This window comes from Rana temporaria, chromosome 4 (genome assembly GCF_905171775.1).
Source record: "Rana temporaria chromosome 4, aRanTem1.1, whole genome shotgun sequence".
Lineage (NCBI taxonomy): Eukaryota > Metazoa > Chordata > Amphibia > Anura > Ranidae > Rana > Rana temporaria.
In genome coordinates, this window is record NC_053492.1 from 25,410,807 (window position 1) to 25,432,956 (window position 22,150).

The window sequence follows — 22,150 nt, forward strand, 5'->3', positions numbered from 1 at the left end:
CATACGCACATGCCAATTACCAGTTTTTTATTTCTGAAAAATAGTTTTATGTATTTATTTTTCTAATTATACTTCACCAACTTAGACTATTGTGTTCTGATCCATCACATATAATTCAGATTAAAAAAACATTGAACTAAAGGCTGTAATGTAACAAAATAGATAAAAAGCCAAGGGGGGTGAATACTTTTGCAAGGCACTGTATATAAACATCAATTGTGCCACCCATGTGAAGTATTGTTGCAAACGCCTCTAACCCGTCCCTTTCATTCATTGAATTTCATTTTTTTGGAGGCTCAACATCACTTGTGGGCAGGGGGGGGGGGGCAAAAGGGATGTCTGCCCTGGGCGCAGCAAGTTCTTTCTGCTATAAGGCTGACAGGAGAAGAGACAACAGATCAATACTTCTGTCAGCCCAGTGCTGCAAGAGGCTAGGAAAGGAGGAGAGAGACATGGAAAGAGGTGTGAGCTGTGCTCTCTCTCTCCCTCCTCTTCCTTCTATGCCTGTTCATAATGAAAAAAGGGAAGGAGGGGGGTGTTATTTGGCAAATTTTCCCTGGGCACTGGACGATCTTGTCCCGGCACTACGTATGCCAGCCCAGCGCTGCAAAAGGCTAGGAAAGGAGGAGAGAACTGGGAAGAGGTGTGAGCTGTGCTCTCTCCCCCCTTCTTCTCCTCCTAAGCTTGTACATAATGAAAAAAAGGGAAGGGGGGGTGTTATTTGGCATCTTTGCCCTGGGCACTGGACGTTCTTGTCCCCGCACTACGTATGTCAGCCAAGCTCTCCAAGAGGCTAGGAAAGGAGGAGAGAGCCGGAAGAGGTGTGAGCTGTGCTCTCTCTCCCCCTCCTCTTCCTTCTATGCTTGTTCATAATGAAAAAAGGGAAGGAGGGGGGTGTTATTTGGCACATTTTCCCTGGGCACTGGACGATCTTGTCCCGGCACTACGTATGTCAGCCCAGCGCTGCAAAAGGCTAGGAAAGAAGGAGAGAACTGGGAAGAGGTGTGAGCTGTGCTCTCTCCCCCCTTCTTCTCCTCCTAAGCTTGTACATAATGAAAAAAAGGGAAAGGGGGTGTTATTTGGCATCTTTGCCCTGGGCACTGGACGTTCTTGTCCCGCCATTACGTATGTCAGCCCAGCTCTCCAAGAGGCTAGGAAAGGAGGAGAGAACTGGGAAGAGGTGTGAGCTGTGCTCTCTCTCCCCCTTCTTCTCCTCCTAAGCTTGTACATAATGAAAAAAGGGAAGTAGGGGTGTTATTTGGCATCTTTGACCTGGGCACTGGATGATCTTGTCCCGACACTGTTTGTGGGTGTTACCTGGGTGGTCTGCATGCTAATGGAATGCCCACTCCTCCAGACGGCAGGGGAACAAGAGAAACCAGGGAAGGCAAGATATAAAAAGAATAAAATCCATTTTTAACTGATTTTACAGAATGCTCCTTTAGGCTTAAAAAAAAAAACAACAACAGGCAAGTAAATAATGAGACGCAGAGGCAGATAGATAAATGGGAAAATCAGTATGTATTGACAATACAATGGTAGACATATAAAATCAGTGCCATTAAACAGCCTTTCCTAGAGCAGGTGTAGAGAACGGTTAGCTTGTGTGCTCTGCGGCAGCCGTTCGCAGCTCCCGTCGCGGCAAGCTGGCTTATTTGAATTTGTTTGTTTAGTATGGTATGCGTAGTGACACGGTGGCAAGACATCGGAGCCTGGGTTCCTAGGGTACGATTCTTTAGGTCTTTGCGGATGAGATGGTCGACCCCTCCCGTTACCTCCTCCCAAAATTCCCATACCTAAGCTTCTCCGAAAAAAAGGCGACTTTTTTTTTTTTTTGCCGTCATCTCTTTAACATTCACAAACAAAGAAAGAAAAAAAAAAGAAAAGCAATAAAAGAGTCTCGGTTGCTTGTTATTGTGCTGGGCAGTTCAGGCACCCCGTGGAGTCCTCAGTCCAAATTGTATAAAGCCACCACCTTCTACCTGGAAGCTTCTTCCTTCAGCTCTTTGTTTTTCCTAACTTCTTCCGCGTGCTTATCCTGCAGAGGAAACAAGTCGCCGACAATTAGATCAAAGTATCACATTTTGCATTACTAGAATATATTCCTGATTCTTTTATACTTTTACATGCTTCCTATTTCATATTTTATTATTATACTGTACTTTATAGTCAGTTTTGTAACTGCTCCCTCTATTGGCCATCTGTACATTAGAGAATGCAATTACCCTGCTTAAAGTGCATGTAGCCTCCAGTTGGATGGCATCCTGGGTATCATAACCATAAGCATAAAAAGCTGCATCTCAGTGCTGCTGACTTCCTGTAACCTCTCCCAGCCACTTTCTCCATACATGTATTCACCCCAGCATCATTAGTAGTGCGTAGGTCATCGGGCTTGTCCTGAAAGTCTTGAAGGGAAGAGCACATGGCCTTATTGTCAGGGTCTTCCTTTGGGGGAGCCCCACCTTGTACTTGAGTGGCCCTTACTTTGGCAGGACACTGGAAGAATAGGGTCCACCTGGTTTTGGCTGGGTAGACCACAAGTAGCTCAGTCCCCGTCAAGAGTCTTGCACCCTAGGAGAACAGGGCCAGTGTCATTTCTCTTTGCAGGAGTAGCAAGTGTACATCCCATGTATTTTGTTTGTGTGCTTCACATTTTGTGTGATCACTTCTTTATTGCTGCTGGTGTTAGTTTGGAGCGTGCCCATGCCCTGAAAAGTCCTGCAGGTACCCTAAAGAAGAATAGGGTCCACCTAGTACTTAGGTGGTCCTTGCCTCTGAAGGTCCCCTGAAGAATGGGGTCCACCTAGTACTTGGGTGGACCTTGCCTCTGCGGTTCCCCTGAAGAATATGGTCCACCTAGTACTTGGTGGATCTTGCCTCTGCAGGTCCCCTGAAGAATAGAGTCCATCCAAGTACTTGGGTGGACTTTGCTTTGGCAGGACCCCTGAAGAATAGAGTCTACCTGGTTTTGGTTGAGTGGACCACGAGTAACCCAGTCCCCCGCCGGGAGTCTTGCACCCTGGGGTACCAGGGCAAGGGTCCTTTCTCTTCAGGAGAGGATAAAGTGTACATCCTGTGCACTTTATTTTTGGGCTTCACATTTTGTCTGCTTGCTTCTTGGCCTTATGGGAAAGTTCCCCTCTTATGGGGTCTCTCTATGGGCGACCCCCACCTAGTTAATGTGTGAACCTTGCCTCTGCAAGTACCCTGAAGAATAAGTTCCACCTAGCACTTGGGTGGACCTTACTTCTGCAGGTCCCCTAAAGAAGAACAGGGCCCACCTAGCACTTGGGTGGACCTTGCCTCTGCAACTCCCCTGAAAAAGAATACGGTCCACCTAACACTTGGGTGGACCTTACCTCTGCATGTTCCCTGAAGAAGAATAGGGTCCACCTAATACTTGGGTGGACCTTGCCTCTGCAGGTCCCCTGAAGAATATGGTCCACCTAGTACTTGGGTGGAGTTTGCTTTGGCAGGTCCCCTGAAGAATAGAGTCTACCTGGTTTTGGTTGAGTGGACCACGAGTAACCCAGTCCCCCGTTGGGAGTCTTGCGCCCTGGGGTACCAGGGCAAGGGTCCTTTCTCTTCAGGAGAGGATAAAGTGTACATCCTGTGCACTTTATTTTTGGGCTTCACATTTTGTCTGCTTGCTTCTTGGCCTTATGGGAAAGTTCCCCTCTTATTGGTTCTCTCTATAGGGGATCCCCACCTAGTGCATGTGTGAACCTTGCCTCTGCAAGTGCCCTGAAGAGTAAGTTCCACCTAGCACTTGGGTGGACCTTGCCTCTGCAGGTCCCCTAAAGAAGAACAGGGCCCACCTAGCACTTGGGTGGACCTTGCCTCTGCAACTCCCCTGAAGAAGAATACGGTCCACCTAGCACTTGGAACCTAGAATATGAAATATATTTTCAGTTGTTTCACACTTTTTTGTTATGTATAATTCCACATGTGTTAATTCATAGTTTTGATGCCTTCAGCGTGAATCTACAATTTTCATAGTCATGAAAAAAAAGAAAACGCTTTGAATTAGAAGGTGTGTCCAAACTTTTGGTCTGTACTGTATGTACAACATTGAGTCTGACTAGCGCAGATCATAGTGGGGTTCTCATTCACCCTGTGCCCCTATTAGAGACACGGGTGATGTACACATAGGAGGGCCTGGGGAAGCTGGACATGGAGTCTCCAGAGCGCTCCAAGGTAAGCTGAGTTGCACAAACCCCCCACCCAAAGTGACCCCTGTCACAGTAAGTAAAACACCTCTACATTTCCAGGGACCTGCTACCAAAATCTTTTCTGGCAACAACAGCCTCACTTTCATGTTCTCAAAGGTGAGAGGACAGCGGGCGTGAAGAAATTAAACAATTTGAATAAAAGTTTAGAATTTGAGACACAACTTTAACTGACCTTTAACTAACCTTCTCCTGCAGACGTTCGATCATAGCAGCTAGATGGGCCTCCCTGTTCTCCTTGTTCACCTCCATTTTCTGGGTCAGCTTCTCTTTGGCCATTTTGCTGAAGTTGTTGTTCTCCTCGATGGCTTTCTGAATGACCTCGCGCTCGTGTTCCCTCTTCTCTGCCAGGTGTTTGAGGAGCTCGGCTTCCTGGCACTAAAGAGAAAGGAGAAGGGATTAGAATCTATAATCCTTATGTTTTATTGTAGCCGTATTAGTGCATTCGAAACAACATAGCTGAGTACAGGGCCGTCTTTAATGTTGATTGGACCCTGGACAAAATTTTTCTTGGGGGCCCCCCATGCAATTTTGCTCTCCATCTGCTCCGAGACATACAATAAATATCAGCAAGACTTAAAATCAGTTTACTGTATCAGATTAGGCAGTGATTGCGATTGGTTGCCAAAGGTTACAGAATATCATTAACACTCACTGACTGGTTGCTAGAGGTTACAGCACACATTACGGCTCACTGGTTAGTTGCTAGAGGTTACAGCTCATGATTTCTTCTTGTTGATTGGTTGCTAGAGATTACTGTACAGTAATACGCTCACTGATTGGTTGCTAGAGGTTACAGCACATCATCTCTTAACTGCAGGGGGGCATGATATACATATGAATGCCGCCTTTATTTACATATGAATACTGCCGGCCTCAGCTATTTACATATGAATGATCCCGTTATTTACATATGAATGATCCCGTTATTTACATATGAATATCACCACTATTTACATATGAATGATGGTTATTTACATGTAAACACAGGGGGGTAGATTCACAGAGAAGATACGATGACGTATCTCCAGATACGCCGTCGTATCTGGAGATATGACGGCGTATCTCCAGATACGCCGTCGTATCTCCAGATACGACGGCGCATAGATACGCGGGGTCGTATCTATGCGCCTGATTCATAGAATCAGTTACGCATAGATTTCCCTAAGATCCGACCGGCGTAAGTGTCTTACACCGTCGTATCTTAGGCTGCATATTTACGCTGGCCGCTAGGTGGCGCTTCCGTATATTTCCGTGAGGAATATGCAAATGAGCTAGATACGCCGATTCAGAAATGTACGTCCGGCCGGCGCATTTTTTTACGTCGTTTACGTTAGGCTTTTTTCGGCGTATAGTTACCCCTGCTATATGAGGCGTATCCTATGTTAAGTATGGACGTCGTTCCCGCGTCGAGTTTTGAAAATTTTACGTCGTTTGTGTAAGTCGTTCGCGAATAGGGCTGGACGTAATTTACGTTCACGTCAAAAGCAATGACGATTTGCGGCGGAATTTCGAGCATGCGCACTGGGATTTTTTCACGAAAAAAACGTCAAATACGCAGGGTCACAGTTAATATACATAAAACACACCCACATCATCCGCATTTGAATTAGGCAGGCTTACGCCGACACATATACGTTAGGCCGCCGTAACTAAGGACGCAAGTTGTTTCTGAATACAGAACTTGCGCCCTAAATTACGGCGGCGTAACGTATCTGAGATACGTTACGCCGGGCAGGTAGATACACCATTGTATCTGAATCCAGCCCAGGGTCTGCAGGTGAGTCATCTGTACACAACAATAGGGCAGAGCTAAGCAGCATTCGTAGCAGCATTTCACACTGAGATATCAGGGCTCAGCACAGGACTAAAACTTCAAGGGATAGGGGAATTTAGACTGGGATAGTTGGCAAGTATGAGGCAGCTGCATTGAGCCCCACAATAATGACAGGGCCCAGGACCGCTGCCCCTTTGGCCCTGCCTTATAGAGGGCCCTGGCTGAGTACTATCAGTGATACCTTTCTAATTTGCTCTTTCAGGACAAGCTTTCGTGGCCTATCCCCTTCTTCTCGGTCCAGGCAATATTCTTTCTCGGAATGAGAAGGGTGTAGACCATGGAAAGCTTGCCAAAAAGTTTCACAAAATTGAGTGTTGTACTTTAAAGTTTATCTAAACACAAAGCATTTTTTATTTTTGGATACAGTAAGGAATGGCCAATTTTTTTTTCTGTGACCCATTACGTAGGTTTTCCTTCACTTGTCTCCAAATACAACAGGAACAAACAGGAGATGTCTCTAAAGTAAGACAAATCTTCACTGCCACCATAACAGCAATCCTCTACCCCAGTTCCGGTAAACGGGGTCTTTGAAAATCCTTGTTCAGTTTTTGTTGGTTGAACTAGATGGGCCAGATTCTCAGAAGAGTTACGACGGTGTATCTCAGGAAACACCGTCGTATCTCTGTTTTTTGACCCGCGTATCTATGCGAGTGATTCCAAGAATCATTTTCGCATAGATACGGCCAAGATCCGGCAGGTGTAAGTGACTTACACTGTCGGATCTTAAATGTAATTCGCCGCTGGCCGCTAGGTGGCGTTTACGTTCAGGTCTCATTTGACTATGCAAATGAGCCTGATACGCCGATTCCCGATCGAATTTGCGTCATGTAGTCGTCGCTTACGTCGTTTCCGTAGGCGTAAGGTTACCCCTGCTATATGAGGGGTAACCTTACGCCAGTCCGCCGTATGCCATGTTAAGTATGGCGTCGGGTCCGCGTCGTCTTTTCCCGTTGGGTACGTCGTTTTCCTAAGTCGTTCTTGAATACGACTTTACGTCAATGACGCACACGTCGGCGTCATTGACGTTTTCCGTCGTGAGCTGGAGCATGCGCACTGGGCTTTTTTCAGCCCGGCGCATGCGCAGTTCAATCGACGCGGGGGCGCGCTTAATTTAAATACAAGCCGCCCCCTTTGAATTACGCAGGGATTTGCCGGGCCATTTACACTACGCCGCCGCAAATTACGGAGCAAGTGCTTGAGGAATACGGCACTTGCTCCAGTAAGTTGCGGTGGCGTAGTGTAAATGGCTTACGCTACGACAACGCACAATCTACCAGAATCTGGCCCAATGTCTTTTTTCGATCTTACTAACTATGGGCCAGATCCAGAGAGAATTGGATCCGCGCAGCGTATCAGAGATACGCTACGCCGCCGTACCTTACCTGGCGGAATTTCGAATCCTCAACGATTTTGCGCTGTAAGTAACGTTGGGGTAGTGTATTTCTGGCGGCGGAATTCAAATCGGCGATCAGGGGGCGAGTTTCATTTAAATGAAGCGCGTCCCCGCGCCAAATGAACTGCGCATGCGTCGTCCAGAAATTCCCCGCCGTGCTTTGCGCGAAATGACGTCGCAACAACGTCATTTTTTTAACTTAGACGTGAGTTACGTCCATCCCTATTCACGGACGACTTACGCAAAAAAAAAAAAAAAAAAAAAATTTGACGCGGGAATGGCGGCCATACTTAACATGGCAAGTCTATCTATACGCCGCAAAATACCAGCTTTAACTATACACCGGAAAAAGCCGACTACAGACGACGTTAGAAAATGCGACGGCCGCGCGTACGTTCGTGGATCGTCGTAAATCGCTAATTTGCATACCCGACGCGGAAAACGACGCGAACTCCACCCAGCGGGCGCCGAAGTATTGCATCTAAGATCCGAAGGCGTACGAAGCTGTACGCCTGTCGGATCTTACCCAAATGACGTCGTATCTTGGTTTGAGGATTCAAACTAAAGATACGACGCGGGAAATTTGAAAGTACGCCGGCGTATCAGTAGATACGCCGGCGTACTTGCTCTGTGAATCTGGCCCTATGTAACTATATAAAATTGAAAAAAGACCGCTAGACACTTTCTGTCCTTGGAGCCCAAATATCCATGGGTCATGTTTATTTTACAGTACCCAACTTAGTAGATGCAATTGTTGGACCTTTTGACCATGTTAACCCGTTTCTCGCTTACCTTACGTCTTTCTTCGGCAGCTTCAAGTTTTTTCTGGATCTCTTCCAGTGACGGGTCCCGGCGTTGGGGGAGCGAGGCATTGAGCTCTGGGACAGCATCAAAGGAAGGTGGCTTTAGGATGACCTCAAAGGCTTGACCGGAAGTTCGTTTGTTTAATTCTATGACTTCCATGTCTGAGATGACACACCACGTGAGGTCAATTGTATCTGCTGGAGATGGAGAATAGGAAACTTCAATGGTATGAATCAACGGGATAGTTCAATTTGAATGGTTTATTTGTGATAGCCATTCAAAAAACAGAATCACTTTTACAACGAATAATTCATTTGACAAGGATAACAGTTTGGGATACTGGCCAAAATGTTGTTGACACCTGACCATCAAACCTTCCTGTATGGCAAAGTATGTGAACCCCCTCCAAATGATTTCAGAAATTTCCAGTAAAGGGTACTGCTACCACCTATTGCCCACCTCGTGTAGCAATTGGAGAACACCTTTTTCAGCATGTGCCCCTGTGTGCAAAGCCAGCTCCATAAAAGACCAGTTTGGTGTAGAGGAACTCATGCACAGATCCCTGACCTCAACCCTACTGAACCATTTTTCGATAAATTGGAACACCGATCGTGAGCCAGGTCTTCTCATCTAATATTGGTACCCAACCTCAACCCTACTGAAGACCTTTGGGATGAACTGGAACACCAATTGTGTGCCAAGTCTTCCCATTTAATATTGGTATCCAACCTCAACCCTACTAAAGACCTTTGGGATGAATTGGAACACCAATTGTAAGCCAAGACTTCTAATCCAATATTGGTACCCAACCTCAACCCTTCTGAAGACCTTTGAGATGAACTGGAACACCAATTGTGAGCCAGGTCTTCCCATTTAATATTGGTACCCAACCTTAACCCTACTGAAGACCTTTGGGATGAACTGGAACACCAATTGTGAGCCAGGTCTTCTCATCTAATATTGGTACCCAACCTCAACCCTACTGAAGACCTTTGGGATGAACTGGAACACCAATTGTAAGCCAAGTCTTCTAATCCAATATTAGTACCCAACCTCAACCCCACTGAAGACCTTTGGGATGAACTGGAACACCAATTGTGAGCCAGGTCTTCCCATTTAATATTGGTACCCAACCTTAACCCAGGGGAGGGCTGGCAGGGGGGGCAGGGTGGAAATCTCCCCCCGGGCTGGTGACACTATGCACAGCCACCGGCCGCCACTACTAAATGCTGTTTTTGCAGAGCAGGAATATGCCTGCTGGAGCTCTGTTAACACCGTTCACGGCCGCTGCTCACCTCCCACTGGCAGACTCTGATGTAAGGGGGGCCTCTGCGCGGACTCTGATGTAAGGGGGGCCTCTGTGCGGACTCTGATGTAAGGGGGGGCCTCTGTGCGGACTCTGATGTAAGGGGGGGGCCTCTGTGCGGACTCTGATGTAAGGGGGGCCTCTGTGCAGACTCTGATGTAAGGGGGGCCACTGTTCGGACTCTGATGTAAGGGGGGCCTCTGTGTAGACTCTGATGTAAGGGGGGCCTCTGTGCAGACTCTGATGTAAGGGGGGCCTCTGTGCAGACTCTGATGTAAGTGGGGGGCCACTGTGCGGACTCTGATGTAAGGGGGGCCACTGTGCGGACTCTGATGTAAGGGGGGCCTCTGTGCTGACTCTGATGTAAGGGGGGTCTCTGTGCTGACTCTGATGTAAGGGGGCCTCTGTGCTGACTCTGATGTAAGGGGGCCTCTGTGCTGACTCTGATGTAAGGGGGCCTCTGTGCTGACTCTTGTGATCATGAAAAACCTTAGACTGTTTTCCTCAATCCATCACTTTTCCACGCTCTATGGGCCGCTTGACTGGACTTGCCCCCCAGGCCTAAGGCTGCCAGCCCTCCCCTGCCTTAACCCTACTGAAGACCTTTGGGATGAACTGGAACACCAATTGTGAGCCAGGTCTTCTCATCTAATATTGGTACCCAACCTCAACCCTACCGAAGACCTTTGGGATGAACTGGAACACCAATTGTGAGCCAGGTCTTCTCATCTAATATTGGTACCCAACCTCAACCCTACTGAAGACCTTTGAGATGAACTGGAACACCGACTGTGAGCCAGGTCTTCTCATCTAATATTAGTACCCAACCTCAACCCTACTGAAGACCTTTGGGATGAACTGGAACACCAATTGTGAGTCAAGTCTTCCCATTTAATATTGGTATCCAACCTCAACCCTACTAAAGACCTTTGGGATGAATTGGAACACCAATTGTAAGCCAAGACTTCTAATCCAATATTGGTACCCAACCTCAACCCTTCTGAAGACCTTTGAGATGAACTGGAACACCAATTGTGAGCCAGGTATTCCGATTTAATATTGGTACCCAACCTTAACCCTACTGAAGACCTTTGGGATGAACTGGAACACCAATTGTGAGCCAGGTCTTCTCATCTAATATTGGTACCCAACCTCAACCCTACTGAAGACCTTTGGGATGAACTGGAACACCAATTGTAAGCCAAGTCTTCTAATCCAATATTAGTACCCAACCTCAACCCCACTGAAGACCTTTGGGATGAACTGGAACACCAATTGTGAGCCAGGTCTTCCCATTTAATATTGGTACCCAACCTTAACCCTACTGAAGACCTTTGGGATGAACTGGAACACCAATTGTGAGCCAGGTCTTCTCATCTAATATTGGTACCCAACCTCAACCCTACCGAAGACCTTTGGGATGAACTGGAACACCAATTGTGAGCCAGGTCTTCTCATCTAATATTGGTACCCAACCTCAACCCTACCGAAGACCTTTGGGATGAACTGGAACACCAATTGTGAGTCAAGTCTTCCCATTTAATATTGGTACCCAACCTCAACCCTACTGAAGACCTCTGGGATGAACTGGAACACCATTTGTGAGCCAGGTCTTCTCATCTAATATTGGTACCCAACCTCAACCCTACCGAAGACCTTTGGGATGAACTGGAACACCAATTGTGAGCCAGGTCTTCTCATCTAATATTGGTACCCAACCTCAACCCTACCGAAGACCTTTGGGATGAACTGGAACACCAATTGTGAGCCAGGTCTTCCCATTTAATATTGGTACCCAACCTCAACCCTACTGAAGACCTTTGGGATGAATTGGAACACCAATTGTAAGCCAAGTCTTCTAATCCAATATTGGTACCCAACCTCAACCCCACTGAAGAAGTTTGGGATGAACTGGAACACCAATTGTGAGCCAGGTCTTCCCATTTAATATTGGTACCCAACCTCAACCCTACTGAAGACCTTTGGGATGAACTGGAACACCAATTGTGAGCCAGGTCTTCTCATCTAATATTGGTACCCAACCTCAACCCTACTGAAGACCTTTGGGATGAACTGGAACACCAATTGTGAGCCAGGTCTTCTCATCTAATATTGGTACCCAACCTCAACCCTACTGAAGACCTTTGGGATGAATTGGAACACCAATTGTGAGCCAGGTCTTCTCATCTAATATTGGTACCCAACCTCAACCCTACCGAAGACCTTTGGGATGAACTGGAACACCAATTGTAAGACAGGTCTTCCCATTTAATATTGGTACCCAACCTCAACCCTACTGAAGACCTTTGGGATAAATTGGAACACCAATTGTGAGCCAGGTCTTCTCATCTAATATTGGTACCCAACCTCAACCCTACCGAAGACCTTTGGGATGAACTGGAACACCAATTGTGAGACAGGTCTTCCCATTTAATATTGGTACCCAACCTCAACCCTACCGAAGACCTTTGGGATGAACTGGAACACCAATTGTGAGCCAGGTCTTCTCATCTAATATTGGTACCCAACCTCAACCTTACCGAAGACCTTTGGGATGAACTGGAACACCAATTGTGAGCCAGGTCTTCTCATCTAATATTGGTACCCAACCTCAACCCTACCGAAGACCTTTGGGATGAACTGGAACACCAATTGTGAGCCAGGTCTTCTCATCTAATATTGGTACCCAACCTCAACCCTACCGAAGACCTTTGGGATGAACTGGAACACCAATTGTGAGCCAGGTCTTCTCATCTAATATTGGTACCCAACCTCAACTCTACCGAAGACCTTTGGGATGAACTGGAACACCAATTGTGAGCCAGGTCTTCTCATCTAATATTGGTACCCAACCTCAACTCTACCGAAGACCTTTGGGATGAATTGGAACACCAATTGTAAGCCAAGTCTTCTAATCCAATATTGGTACCCAACCTCAACCCTACTGAAGACCTTTGAGATGAATTGGAACACCAACTGTGAGCCAGGTCTTCTCATCTAATATTAGTACCCAACCTCAACCCTACTGAAGACCTTTGGGTTGAATTAAAACATCAGTTGTGTGACAGGTCTTCTCAAGTGAGGGAAATGAAATGAGGGACAGGAAGTAAGGGGCAGGAAGTTTAACAGAAATGTTTAGAAATCGGCACAGAATTAAGGAGAGACGATGTTCTTACCATCATATTTGTAAGTCTGTTTCTTTGAAGGATCAGATAAAAAACAGGAGCAGAAGAGGGACACGAGGGGGAGCTCCTTCATCTTCTCTTTGTAGGCTGTGGGAGAAATCAGAAACGTTAGGGTATTTCTTTCTCCAAGCTGGTACTGTACAGTCACATAGGAATCATGATCAAGTTCACCTCCAATCACGGCCCTTCTCATTTGTATCTATTGCAGCAACAACTGACTCCTGAGCAGGGCCGTTTGAAGGAATTTGGGGGCCCCAAGCAAAATGGGGGCCCCCAAGCACCCCCCTCCGCATGCAAAGCCTACGTTAACACTACACAATATTTTTTTTCTATTCTTACCTCCCCTTCTTTTCTGTAGGCTGCCGCTGTAGTGTGGCCGAGCTCCTCTTCCCCCTGCCTCTTCCCCAGTCCCCTATCAGATAGTGCCCGGGCCGGGCCGGGTACCGGGCGGTACAGGATATTCAGTTTCCTGTCTTCCCGGCCGGACTGAAAGGAAGTGAGCACTCAGTGTGCACTTCCTGTCAGTCCGGCCAGGAACAGGAAACTGAATCTCCTGTACCACACACGGTACCCGGCCGAACTGACAGGACTCCAGGTGGAAGGAAGAGGAGCTTGGCCACGCTACATCCTGGGAAGGGGAAGTTGGGGGCCCCAGACCAGCTCAGGGGCCCCAAGCAATTGTTTGTTTTGCCTGTCCTGTAGCGACGGGCCTGCTCCTGAGTTCAGAAATCAATGCTGCGTGAAGTGTGTAGGCGGAGCCAAATTCACTATTGCCTCCCCTAATAGCGCCTCCTACTGGAAGACCATTTTAATGCCAAGTCACGGACACAGGCGCATTTATGCGCTGGGTCATTAAAGACCCCTTACCCAAAGTCCTCAATCATTTATCACACTGGGGGGGGGGGGGACATACCTGCTAGTGTCATATTGCTGAGGTTGTTGATTGGTTCTCTGCGAGGTCTACAGAATGAGGTATGTCACCTGGGGAGAGAGAGAGAGACGGTACACTCTGGTTAATGACTGCATTTGTATTTTTCCTTTAATCTGAACACAGCTCTTAGAAAATATCCAACCCGTTTCGGGAAAGGGGCCTCCCACTTCTTCAGGCTTCAATCAATAAGATTGTGACTAAATCTGGACAAGATCCATTAAAATGGAAAAAAATATATCAAAAAGCCATAGTATCTGCATATTCCCATTCCCACCATGTGGATAGACTGATACCACAAGTCTAAGCCCTGATGAAGCCGACCCTTGTGTCGAAACGTGTTGGTTATATTGTATTCAGTAAACATTTCATATCAGTATCAAGCTTTTTTCACCATGTGTACTATGTGCTCTTATATTTACACCAAAAAATGTACTTTGTAATCAAAAACAAATCATCGGTTGAGCGATCAATTCACCGCCATCGGAGACGCAGAAGCCTAAGACCGCAGGAAGGTCACTAATCACTGTCTAGATTATTCCCCTCAAATGATAAGTAACCTAATGGGCTTACAAACATTTCAATACTCTTTGTATTGGCCCCGCGCTACCTCACACCAACTAGATCTACGACAAAGTGCGACGATAACATATGATAATCCCAATCAATCAATCAATCAATCAATCAGATCTTAATTCACTACAGGCACATGGGAAGAAGAAGAAAGAACTGCTGTACTTTCCCTGTGAGTGCACATTACTATTTATATCAAATGTATAATAATTAGCTAATACTATAATAACATTTAAAATAATAATAATCATGATAAATTATTTATTATTATTAATAATAATAATAATAATAATAATAATAATAATAATCAGAAGAAGGATGAGAATTCTACTACTACTACTACTACTACTACTAATAATAATAATACTACTACTAATAATAATAATAGTCATATTAATTAGAAGAAGAACAAATCTACTACTACTACACTAATATTAATAAAAAAAAGAATACTACTATTACTACTACTACTACTAACAATAACTATCATTATTATTTATTAATATTAATACAAATAAATAATAAGAAGAAGATAAAGAAGAAGAAGATGAAGAAGAAGATGATGGAGAAGACTACTACTGCTACTACCACTACTACTAATAATAATTATAAGAAGAAGAAGAGTTCTACTACTACTACTACTAATATTAACAATAAAAAGAATACTACTACTGCTACTAATTATTATTATTATTATTATGAAGAAAAAAAAAAGAAGAATACTACTACTACTACTACTACTACTACTAATAATAATAGTCATATTAATTAGAAGAAGAAGAAATCTACTACTACTACTACACAAATATTAATAAAAAAAGAATACTACTATTACTACTACTACTACTAACAATAATTATCATTATTATTTATTAATATTAATAAAAATAAATAATAAGAAGAAGATAAAGAAGAAGATGAAGATGGAGAAGACTACTACTACTAATAATAATAATTATAAGAAGAAGAATTCTACTACTACTACTAATATTAACAATAAAAAGAATACTACTACTGCTACTAATTATTATTATTATTATTATTATTATTATTATGAAGAAGAAAAAAAAAAGAAGAATACTACTACTACTACTACTACTACTACTACTACTAATAATAATAGTAATATTAATTAGAAGAAGAATCAATCTACTATTACTACACTAATATTAATAAAAAATACTACTACTACTACTACTACTACTAACAATAACTATCATTATTATTTTTTAATATTAATACAAATAAATAAGAAGATGAAGATAAAGAAAAAGAAGAAGATGGAGAAGACTACTACTACTACTACTAATAATAATTATAAGAAGAAGAAGAATTATAATTAAAAATAATAATAATTATAAGAAGAAGATATAGAAAAAGAAGACTGCTACTACTTACACTCCTACCAATAAAAATAATAATTATAATTAATACAATAATAATAATAATAAGGTGAAGAATACTACTACTAATACCTACAAACAATAATAATAATAATATTTAATAATATATGTATAATAATAATAATAATAATAATAATAATAATAATAATAATATTTACTAATATATGAATAATAATAATAATAATAATAATAATAATAATAATAATAATAATAATAATAATAATAATAATATTTAACAATATTTTATCTATATAAACAACATCTGGCAATATAAAGTAGATGTAGATCCATCTTTATAGTGAACCTGTCACCTGTAGACATAATGTAAACCTATCTGATGTGTAGGAGGCAGGAGGAAGCATTTTCTCCCCCCCCCCCCCCCCCCCCCCCCAGTGATTAGACGGCAACATTGTATGCAAGTCATAAGGTGGGAGATTGCAGCAGAGGCTGATCTGTGTCTGACATTTGTGAACACAGCTAAGAACAGCACAGGCATCAGAATTGACATGACCGTGTGAGTTCATAATAAACCTGGATGATGCCCAAACAAAGATGGCACCGTCCTTTTGGAGAGAAAAGCAGATGAATGCATTGTCAGGGGGAGCACTGTGATGGTTGTGAGGGATAACAGGTACATAAGTGAGGACACCTGTACTCATCACACCCCATGTTAGATTTGCTGGGAGTTCAGCTGAATATGAAGAAGCTGCAGATTTCTCAGTGAGGATAACAGACGGTGACCGATCTCCTCCGATCTCCTCCGATCTCCTCCGCTCATCATTCTTCCTCTCTGACTGATGACAGGCTAGCTGGGTGGATGGTGTGATATACATACGGGTACAAGCCCCTCCCCCCCAGGGGTGACCTACATGGCCCGTTATATACACACTGGGTGTATTGTCTGCTATGACTGATCCCTATCCTGCCACCCTGATCCCAATCCTGCCACCCTAATCCCAATCCTGCCACCCTGATCCCTATCCTGCCACCCTGATCCCTATCCTGCCACCCTGATCCCTATCCTGCCACCCTGATCCCTATCCTGCCACCCTGATCCCAATCCTGCCACCCTAATCCCAATCCTGCCACCCTGATCCCTATCCTGCCACCCTGATCCCTATCCTGCCACCCTGATCCCTATCCTGCCACCCTGATCCCTATCCTGCCACCCTGATCCCTATCCTGCCACCCTGATCCCTATCCTCCCACTCTGATCCTTATCCTGCCTTACCGATCCCTATTCCACCACCCCGATCCCTATTCCGCCACCCTAAACCCTATCCCATCACCCTGATCCCTATCCTCCCACCCTGATCCCTATCCCACCACCCTGATCCCTATCCTGCCACCCTGATCCCTATCCTCCCACTCTGATCCTTATCCTGCCTTCCCGATCCCTATTCCACCACCCCGATCCCTATTCCGCCACCCTAAACCCTATCCCATCACCCTGATCCCTATCCTCCCACCCTGATCCCTATCCCACCACCCTGATCCCTATCCTGCCACCCTGATCCCTATCCTCCCACTCTGATCCTTATCCTGCCTTCCCGATCCCTATTCCACCCCCCCGATCCCTATTCCGCCACCCTAAACCCTATCCCATCACCCTGATCCCTATCCTCCCACCCTGATCCCTATCCCACCACCCTGATCCCTATCCTCCCAACCTGATCCCTATCCTGCCACCCTGATCCCTATCCTGCCACCCTGATCCCTATCCTCCCACTCTGATCCTTATCCTGCCTTACCGATCCCTATTCCACCACCCCGATCCCTATTCCGCCACCCTAAACCCTATCCCATCACCCTGATCCCTATCCTCCCACCCTGATCCCTATCCCACCACCCTGATCCCTATCCTCCCACCCTGATCCCTATCCTGCCACCCTGATCCCAATCCCCCCACCCTGATCCCTATCCCTCCACTCTGATCCCTATCCCACCCCCCTGATCCCTATCCCACCACCCTGATCCCTATCCTCCCACCCCGATCCCTATCCTGCCTTCCTGATTCCTATCCCACCACCCTAATCCCTATCCCACCACCCTGATCCCAATCCTGCCACCCTGATCCCTATCCCACCCCCCTGTTTCCTATCCCGCCACCCTGATCCCTATCCCACTATCCTGATCCCTATCCTGCCTTCCTGATCCCTATCCCACTATCCTGATCCCTATTCTGCCTTCCTGATCCATGTCTCACCACCCTGATCCCAATCCTGCCACCCCGATCCCTATCCTCCCACCCTGATCACTATCCTGCCACCCTGATCCCTATCCCACCACCCTGATCCCTATCCTCCCACCCTGATCCCTATCCTCCCACTCTGATCCCTATCCCTCCACTCTGATCCCTATCCCACCCCCCTGTTTCCTATCCCACTATCCTGATCCCTATCCTGCCACCCTGATCCATGTCACACCATCATAAGCCCTATCCCGCCACCCTGATCCCTATCCTGCAATCCTGATCCCTATTCCACCTTCCTGATCCCTATCCCTCCACCCCAAGCCCATAGAGTTACCATATTTCTCTGGCTCACCTCCCCCTCATCATCACACTAATATTATTTCTGAACAAAACGTTTTCCATTTCCATTCCATATTTTATTTTAGCCCCGGTGACATCATCATATACTGGGTCTCTGTGCTTCTCCGGGCAATGGAGGCAGACCATGGTGTGGGAGGGGCCAACTGTGGAGGAAAGGACTAGATGACGCTGGGCGTCCTCCAACCAGGAAAACGAGGCGTGGGCTCTATGTGGCTTTCTGCTGCTTCTAATGCACATCGCGAGACGCTCACAGTGTGCAGCAAATCCAGAGGAGCCGCCACAACGTGGAGGTTTAAAAATGGGGAAAAAAAAGGGCGTCTCGTTTCCTCCAACGCGCAATCGTCTTTATTTAATATTGGACGCTGCGATGTGTTCATGGAAGGGGGGGGGCGCTCTTGTCTTTCCCTTGGGGGGCAGGAATCGGTGACGGGAGTGCCAGGCTGTGCCAGGCGTTGGCATCTGTTGTTTGTGCAAAAAAATAAAAAAAACAACAAAGGAGGCGGCGAGGGATTATCTATCGCACTACGCGCTCCGCCGCCATCCGTGACAGACGCATTGTGTCTGCGAGAGAAATCCATTATTCATCACACTGCAGGCATTCTACCATCAGAAACTCAACCGACCAATCACAGTCTCCCCCCCAAAACTCCACACCCGCAATCTCATTGGCTGATAGAAAATTACTGAGAACCCCCAAACATTATATATATATATTCTTAAGCAGAGACCCTAGGTCAGTGATGGTGAACCTTGGCACTCCAGATGTTTTGGAACTACATTTCCCATGATGCTCAGGCAGTCTGCAGTGTAGCTGAGCATCATGGGAAATGTAGTTCCAAAACATCTGTGGTGCCGAGGTTTACCATCACTGTCCTAGAGAATAAAAACGGAAGTTTTTGCGCGGCGGTTTTTTAAATGCAATTATTTGGGAAAAATGAAAAAACACTTTCATGAATAAAAATACATTATTTTATATATATATATATATATATATATATATATATATATATATATATATATATATATATATATATACATACTGGGCCGGATTCAAGTAGATTTGCGCTTTTATTACGGAGGCGCAGGGCAACGATTTTGCCCTGCGCCCCCCTGCAATTTTTTTGCGCTGCCCTCGATTCACGGAGCGGAAGCTCCGTAAATTGCGCGGGCGCGCCGGCAAAATGCCCGGCGCAAGAGCGCGCAATTTAAATGATCCCGTAGGGGGCGGGAATCATTTAAATTAGGCGATCGTAGAGCGCATGCTCCGTCTGGAAACTTTCCCGACGTGCATTTGCGGCAAATGACGTCGCAAGGACGTCATTTGCCTTCAAAGTGAACGTGAATGGCGTCCGGCGCCATTCACGATTCACTTACGCAAACTACGTAAAATTCAAATTTCGCGACGCGGGAACGGCGGGTATACGTAACATGGGCTGCCCCTAGCAGGGGCAGCCTTTGCGCGAAAACCGACGTACGGAAACGACGTAAATTGCGTACGCAGGGCTCGCGCAACGTTGTGAATCGGTGTTAGTATGCAATTTGCATACTGTACACTGAGCACAACGGGAACGCCACCTAGCGGCCATCGCAAGAATGCAGCCTAAGATATGCGGGCATAAGAGCCTTATGCCGCGCAGATCTTAGGCTGCAGTCGGCGTAACGAGGTTCCTGAATCAGGAGCACTCGTTACACCGGAGCAAGTAAGCAATTGCGCTGTGTAACCTATGGTATATATATATATATATATATAGAAATATATCTACTGTATCTATATCTATATCTATATCTATTTTAACAGGTTTCCAGAGAATAAAATGGCGGTCGTTGCAATTTTTTTTACGTCACAGGGTTTTTGCGCAGCGTTTTTTTTTTTAACGCATTGTTTTTTTAAATACACTTTAATAAAAAAAAAACATAATATATATATTTAAAGAGAGAGAGAGAGATATATCTACTGTATCTATATCTATATATAGATTTCTATATCTTTATATAGATAAAGATACATATATATTTTCTAACAGAGACCCCAGAGAATAAAATGGCGGTCGTTGCAAATTTTTTTTTTTACGTCACAGTGTTTTTGCGCAGCGTTTTTTTTTTTTAAATGAATTTTGTTCAAATACATTTTAATAAAATAAAATAAAAACATAATATATATATATATATATATATATATATATATATATATATATATATAGAAATATATCTACTGTATCTATATCTATCTATATCTATATCTATAGCTATTTTAACAGGTTCCCAGAGAATAAAATGGCGGTCGTTGCAATTTTTTTTTATTTCACATGTTTTTTGCGCAGCGTTTTTTTTTTTAAACACATTTTTTTTTAAATACACTTTAATAAAAAAAATATATATATATTTAAAGAGAGAGAGAGAGAGAGATATCTACTGTATCTATAGCTATATATAGATTTCTATATCTTTATATAGATAAAGGTACACATATCTATTTTAACAGAGACCCCAGAGAATAAAATGGCGGGTCGTTGCAATTTTTTTTACGTCACAGGGTTTTTGCGCAGCGTTTTTTTTTTTTTTTTTTTTTTAATGAATTTTGTTCAAATACATTTTAATAAAATAAAAAAAAACATTATATATATATATATATATATATATAGAAATATATCTACTGTATCTATATCTATAGCTATTTTAACAGGGACCCCAGAGAATAAAATGGCGGTCGTTGCAATTTTTTTTACGTCACAGGGTTTTTGCGCAGCGTTTTTTTTTATTTTTTTTTTTAATGAATTTTGTTCAAATACATTTTGTACCTAAGATACACTACATCGTACCTAAGATACACTACGCCGCCGTAACCTTTTTTTACTTTGAATCCTCAAAGAATTTGGCGCGCCATTCAAATCTCTGTGATGGGGGCGTTTTTTTTTTTGTAAATACGTCGTGACCCGACGTAAACAACGTTTTTTTCTTAACTGCGCATGCGCCGTCCGTGGGGGTATCCCAGTGCGCATGCTCGAAATTAACACGGAACAAGCCAATGCTCACGACGGTGACGTCATTCTACGCAAATCCCTATTCTCGAAGGATTTACGCAAACAATGTAAAAATTTCAAAGTTCTACGCGGGAACGACGGCCATACTTAACATTGAGTACGCCTCATAATAGCAGGGGTAACTATACACCGGAAAAAGCCGTAAAAAAATGCGCCGGCCGGACGTACGTTCGTGGATCGCCGTAAATAGCTAATTTGCATACTCCACGCGAAATTCGACGGAAACGCCACCTATCGGCCGCCGAAAAATTGCATCTTAGATCCGACGGCGTACTTAGGCCCCGTACACACGACCAAACATGTATGCTGAAACTGGTCCGCGGGCCAGTTTCAGCATACATGTTCGGTCGTGTGTGGGCGCGAGCGGGCCGAATTCCAGCAAACATTTGCCCGCCGGGCCTTTTCCCAGCGGGCAAATATTCCTGGACGTGTTTTAAAACCGTCCGCTGGAATCCTGCCCGCTCGGACATGTACGGTCGTCAGTACAGACCTACCGTACATGTCCAGGCGCCCGCCGTCCCTCGCATGCGTCGAATGACTTTGACGCATGCGTGGAAGCATTTTAAAGGCGGGCCGCCCACGTCGCTGCGTCATTGTCGCGGCAACACCGCGTCATCGACGCGGCGACACCGCGGACACGCCCCGCGTATTGTTTACGCGCGGACTTCTGTCCGTACAACCATCGTACAGAAGCCCTCTGGCAGACATGTATGGTGAAAACGGTCCGACGGACCGCTTTCACCGTACATGTATGTTCGTGTGTACCCGGCCTAAGACGTAAGCCTGTCGGATCCATCCGAGATGCCGTCGTATCTTGTTTTGTAGATACAAAACAACGATACGACGCGCAAAATTTGAAATTACGCGGCGTATCAAGAGATACGCCGGCGTAATTCT

The 22,150-nt window shown here is 44.9% G+C and overlaps 1 protein-coding gene across 3 annotated transcripts in view; it reads right to left on the bottom strand.

Annotated features, from left to right (window-relative positions):
- Positions 1-1,502: 1,502 nt before the first annotated feature.
- The window catches only part of STMN4 (stathmin 4), a 29,329-nt gene continuing 8,681 nt past the window's right edge, over positions 1,503-22,150 (bottom strand). Inside the window, exons 1-6 of one of the 3 annotated variants that reach the window (XM_040348137.1) lie at positions 16,308-16,329; positions 13,668-13,735; positions 12,746-12,841; positions 8,252-8,460; positions 4,416-4,607; positions 1,503-2,038 (exon numbers count right to left, since the gene is read on the bottom strand). In XM_040348137.1, the coding sequence (XP_040204071.1) occupies positions 1,979-2,038; positions 4,416-4,607; positions 8,252-8,460; positions 12,746-12,841; positions 13,668-13,680 (570 nt within the window). In that variant the 5' untranslated portion in view covers positions 13,681-13,735; positions 16,308-16,329 and the 3' untranslated portion in view covers positions 1,503-1,978. Of the gene's footprint in view, positions 2,039-4,404; positions 4,608-8,251; positions 8,461-12,745; positions 12,842-13,667; positions 13,736-16,307; positions 16,330-22,150 lie in introns of those variants that run through there. The other 2 variants (XM_040348136.1, XM_040348138.1) reach the window with 2 other exon arrangements.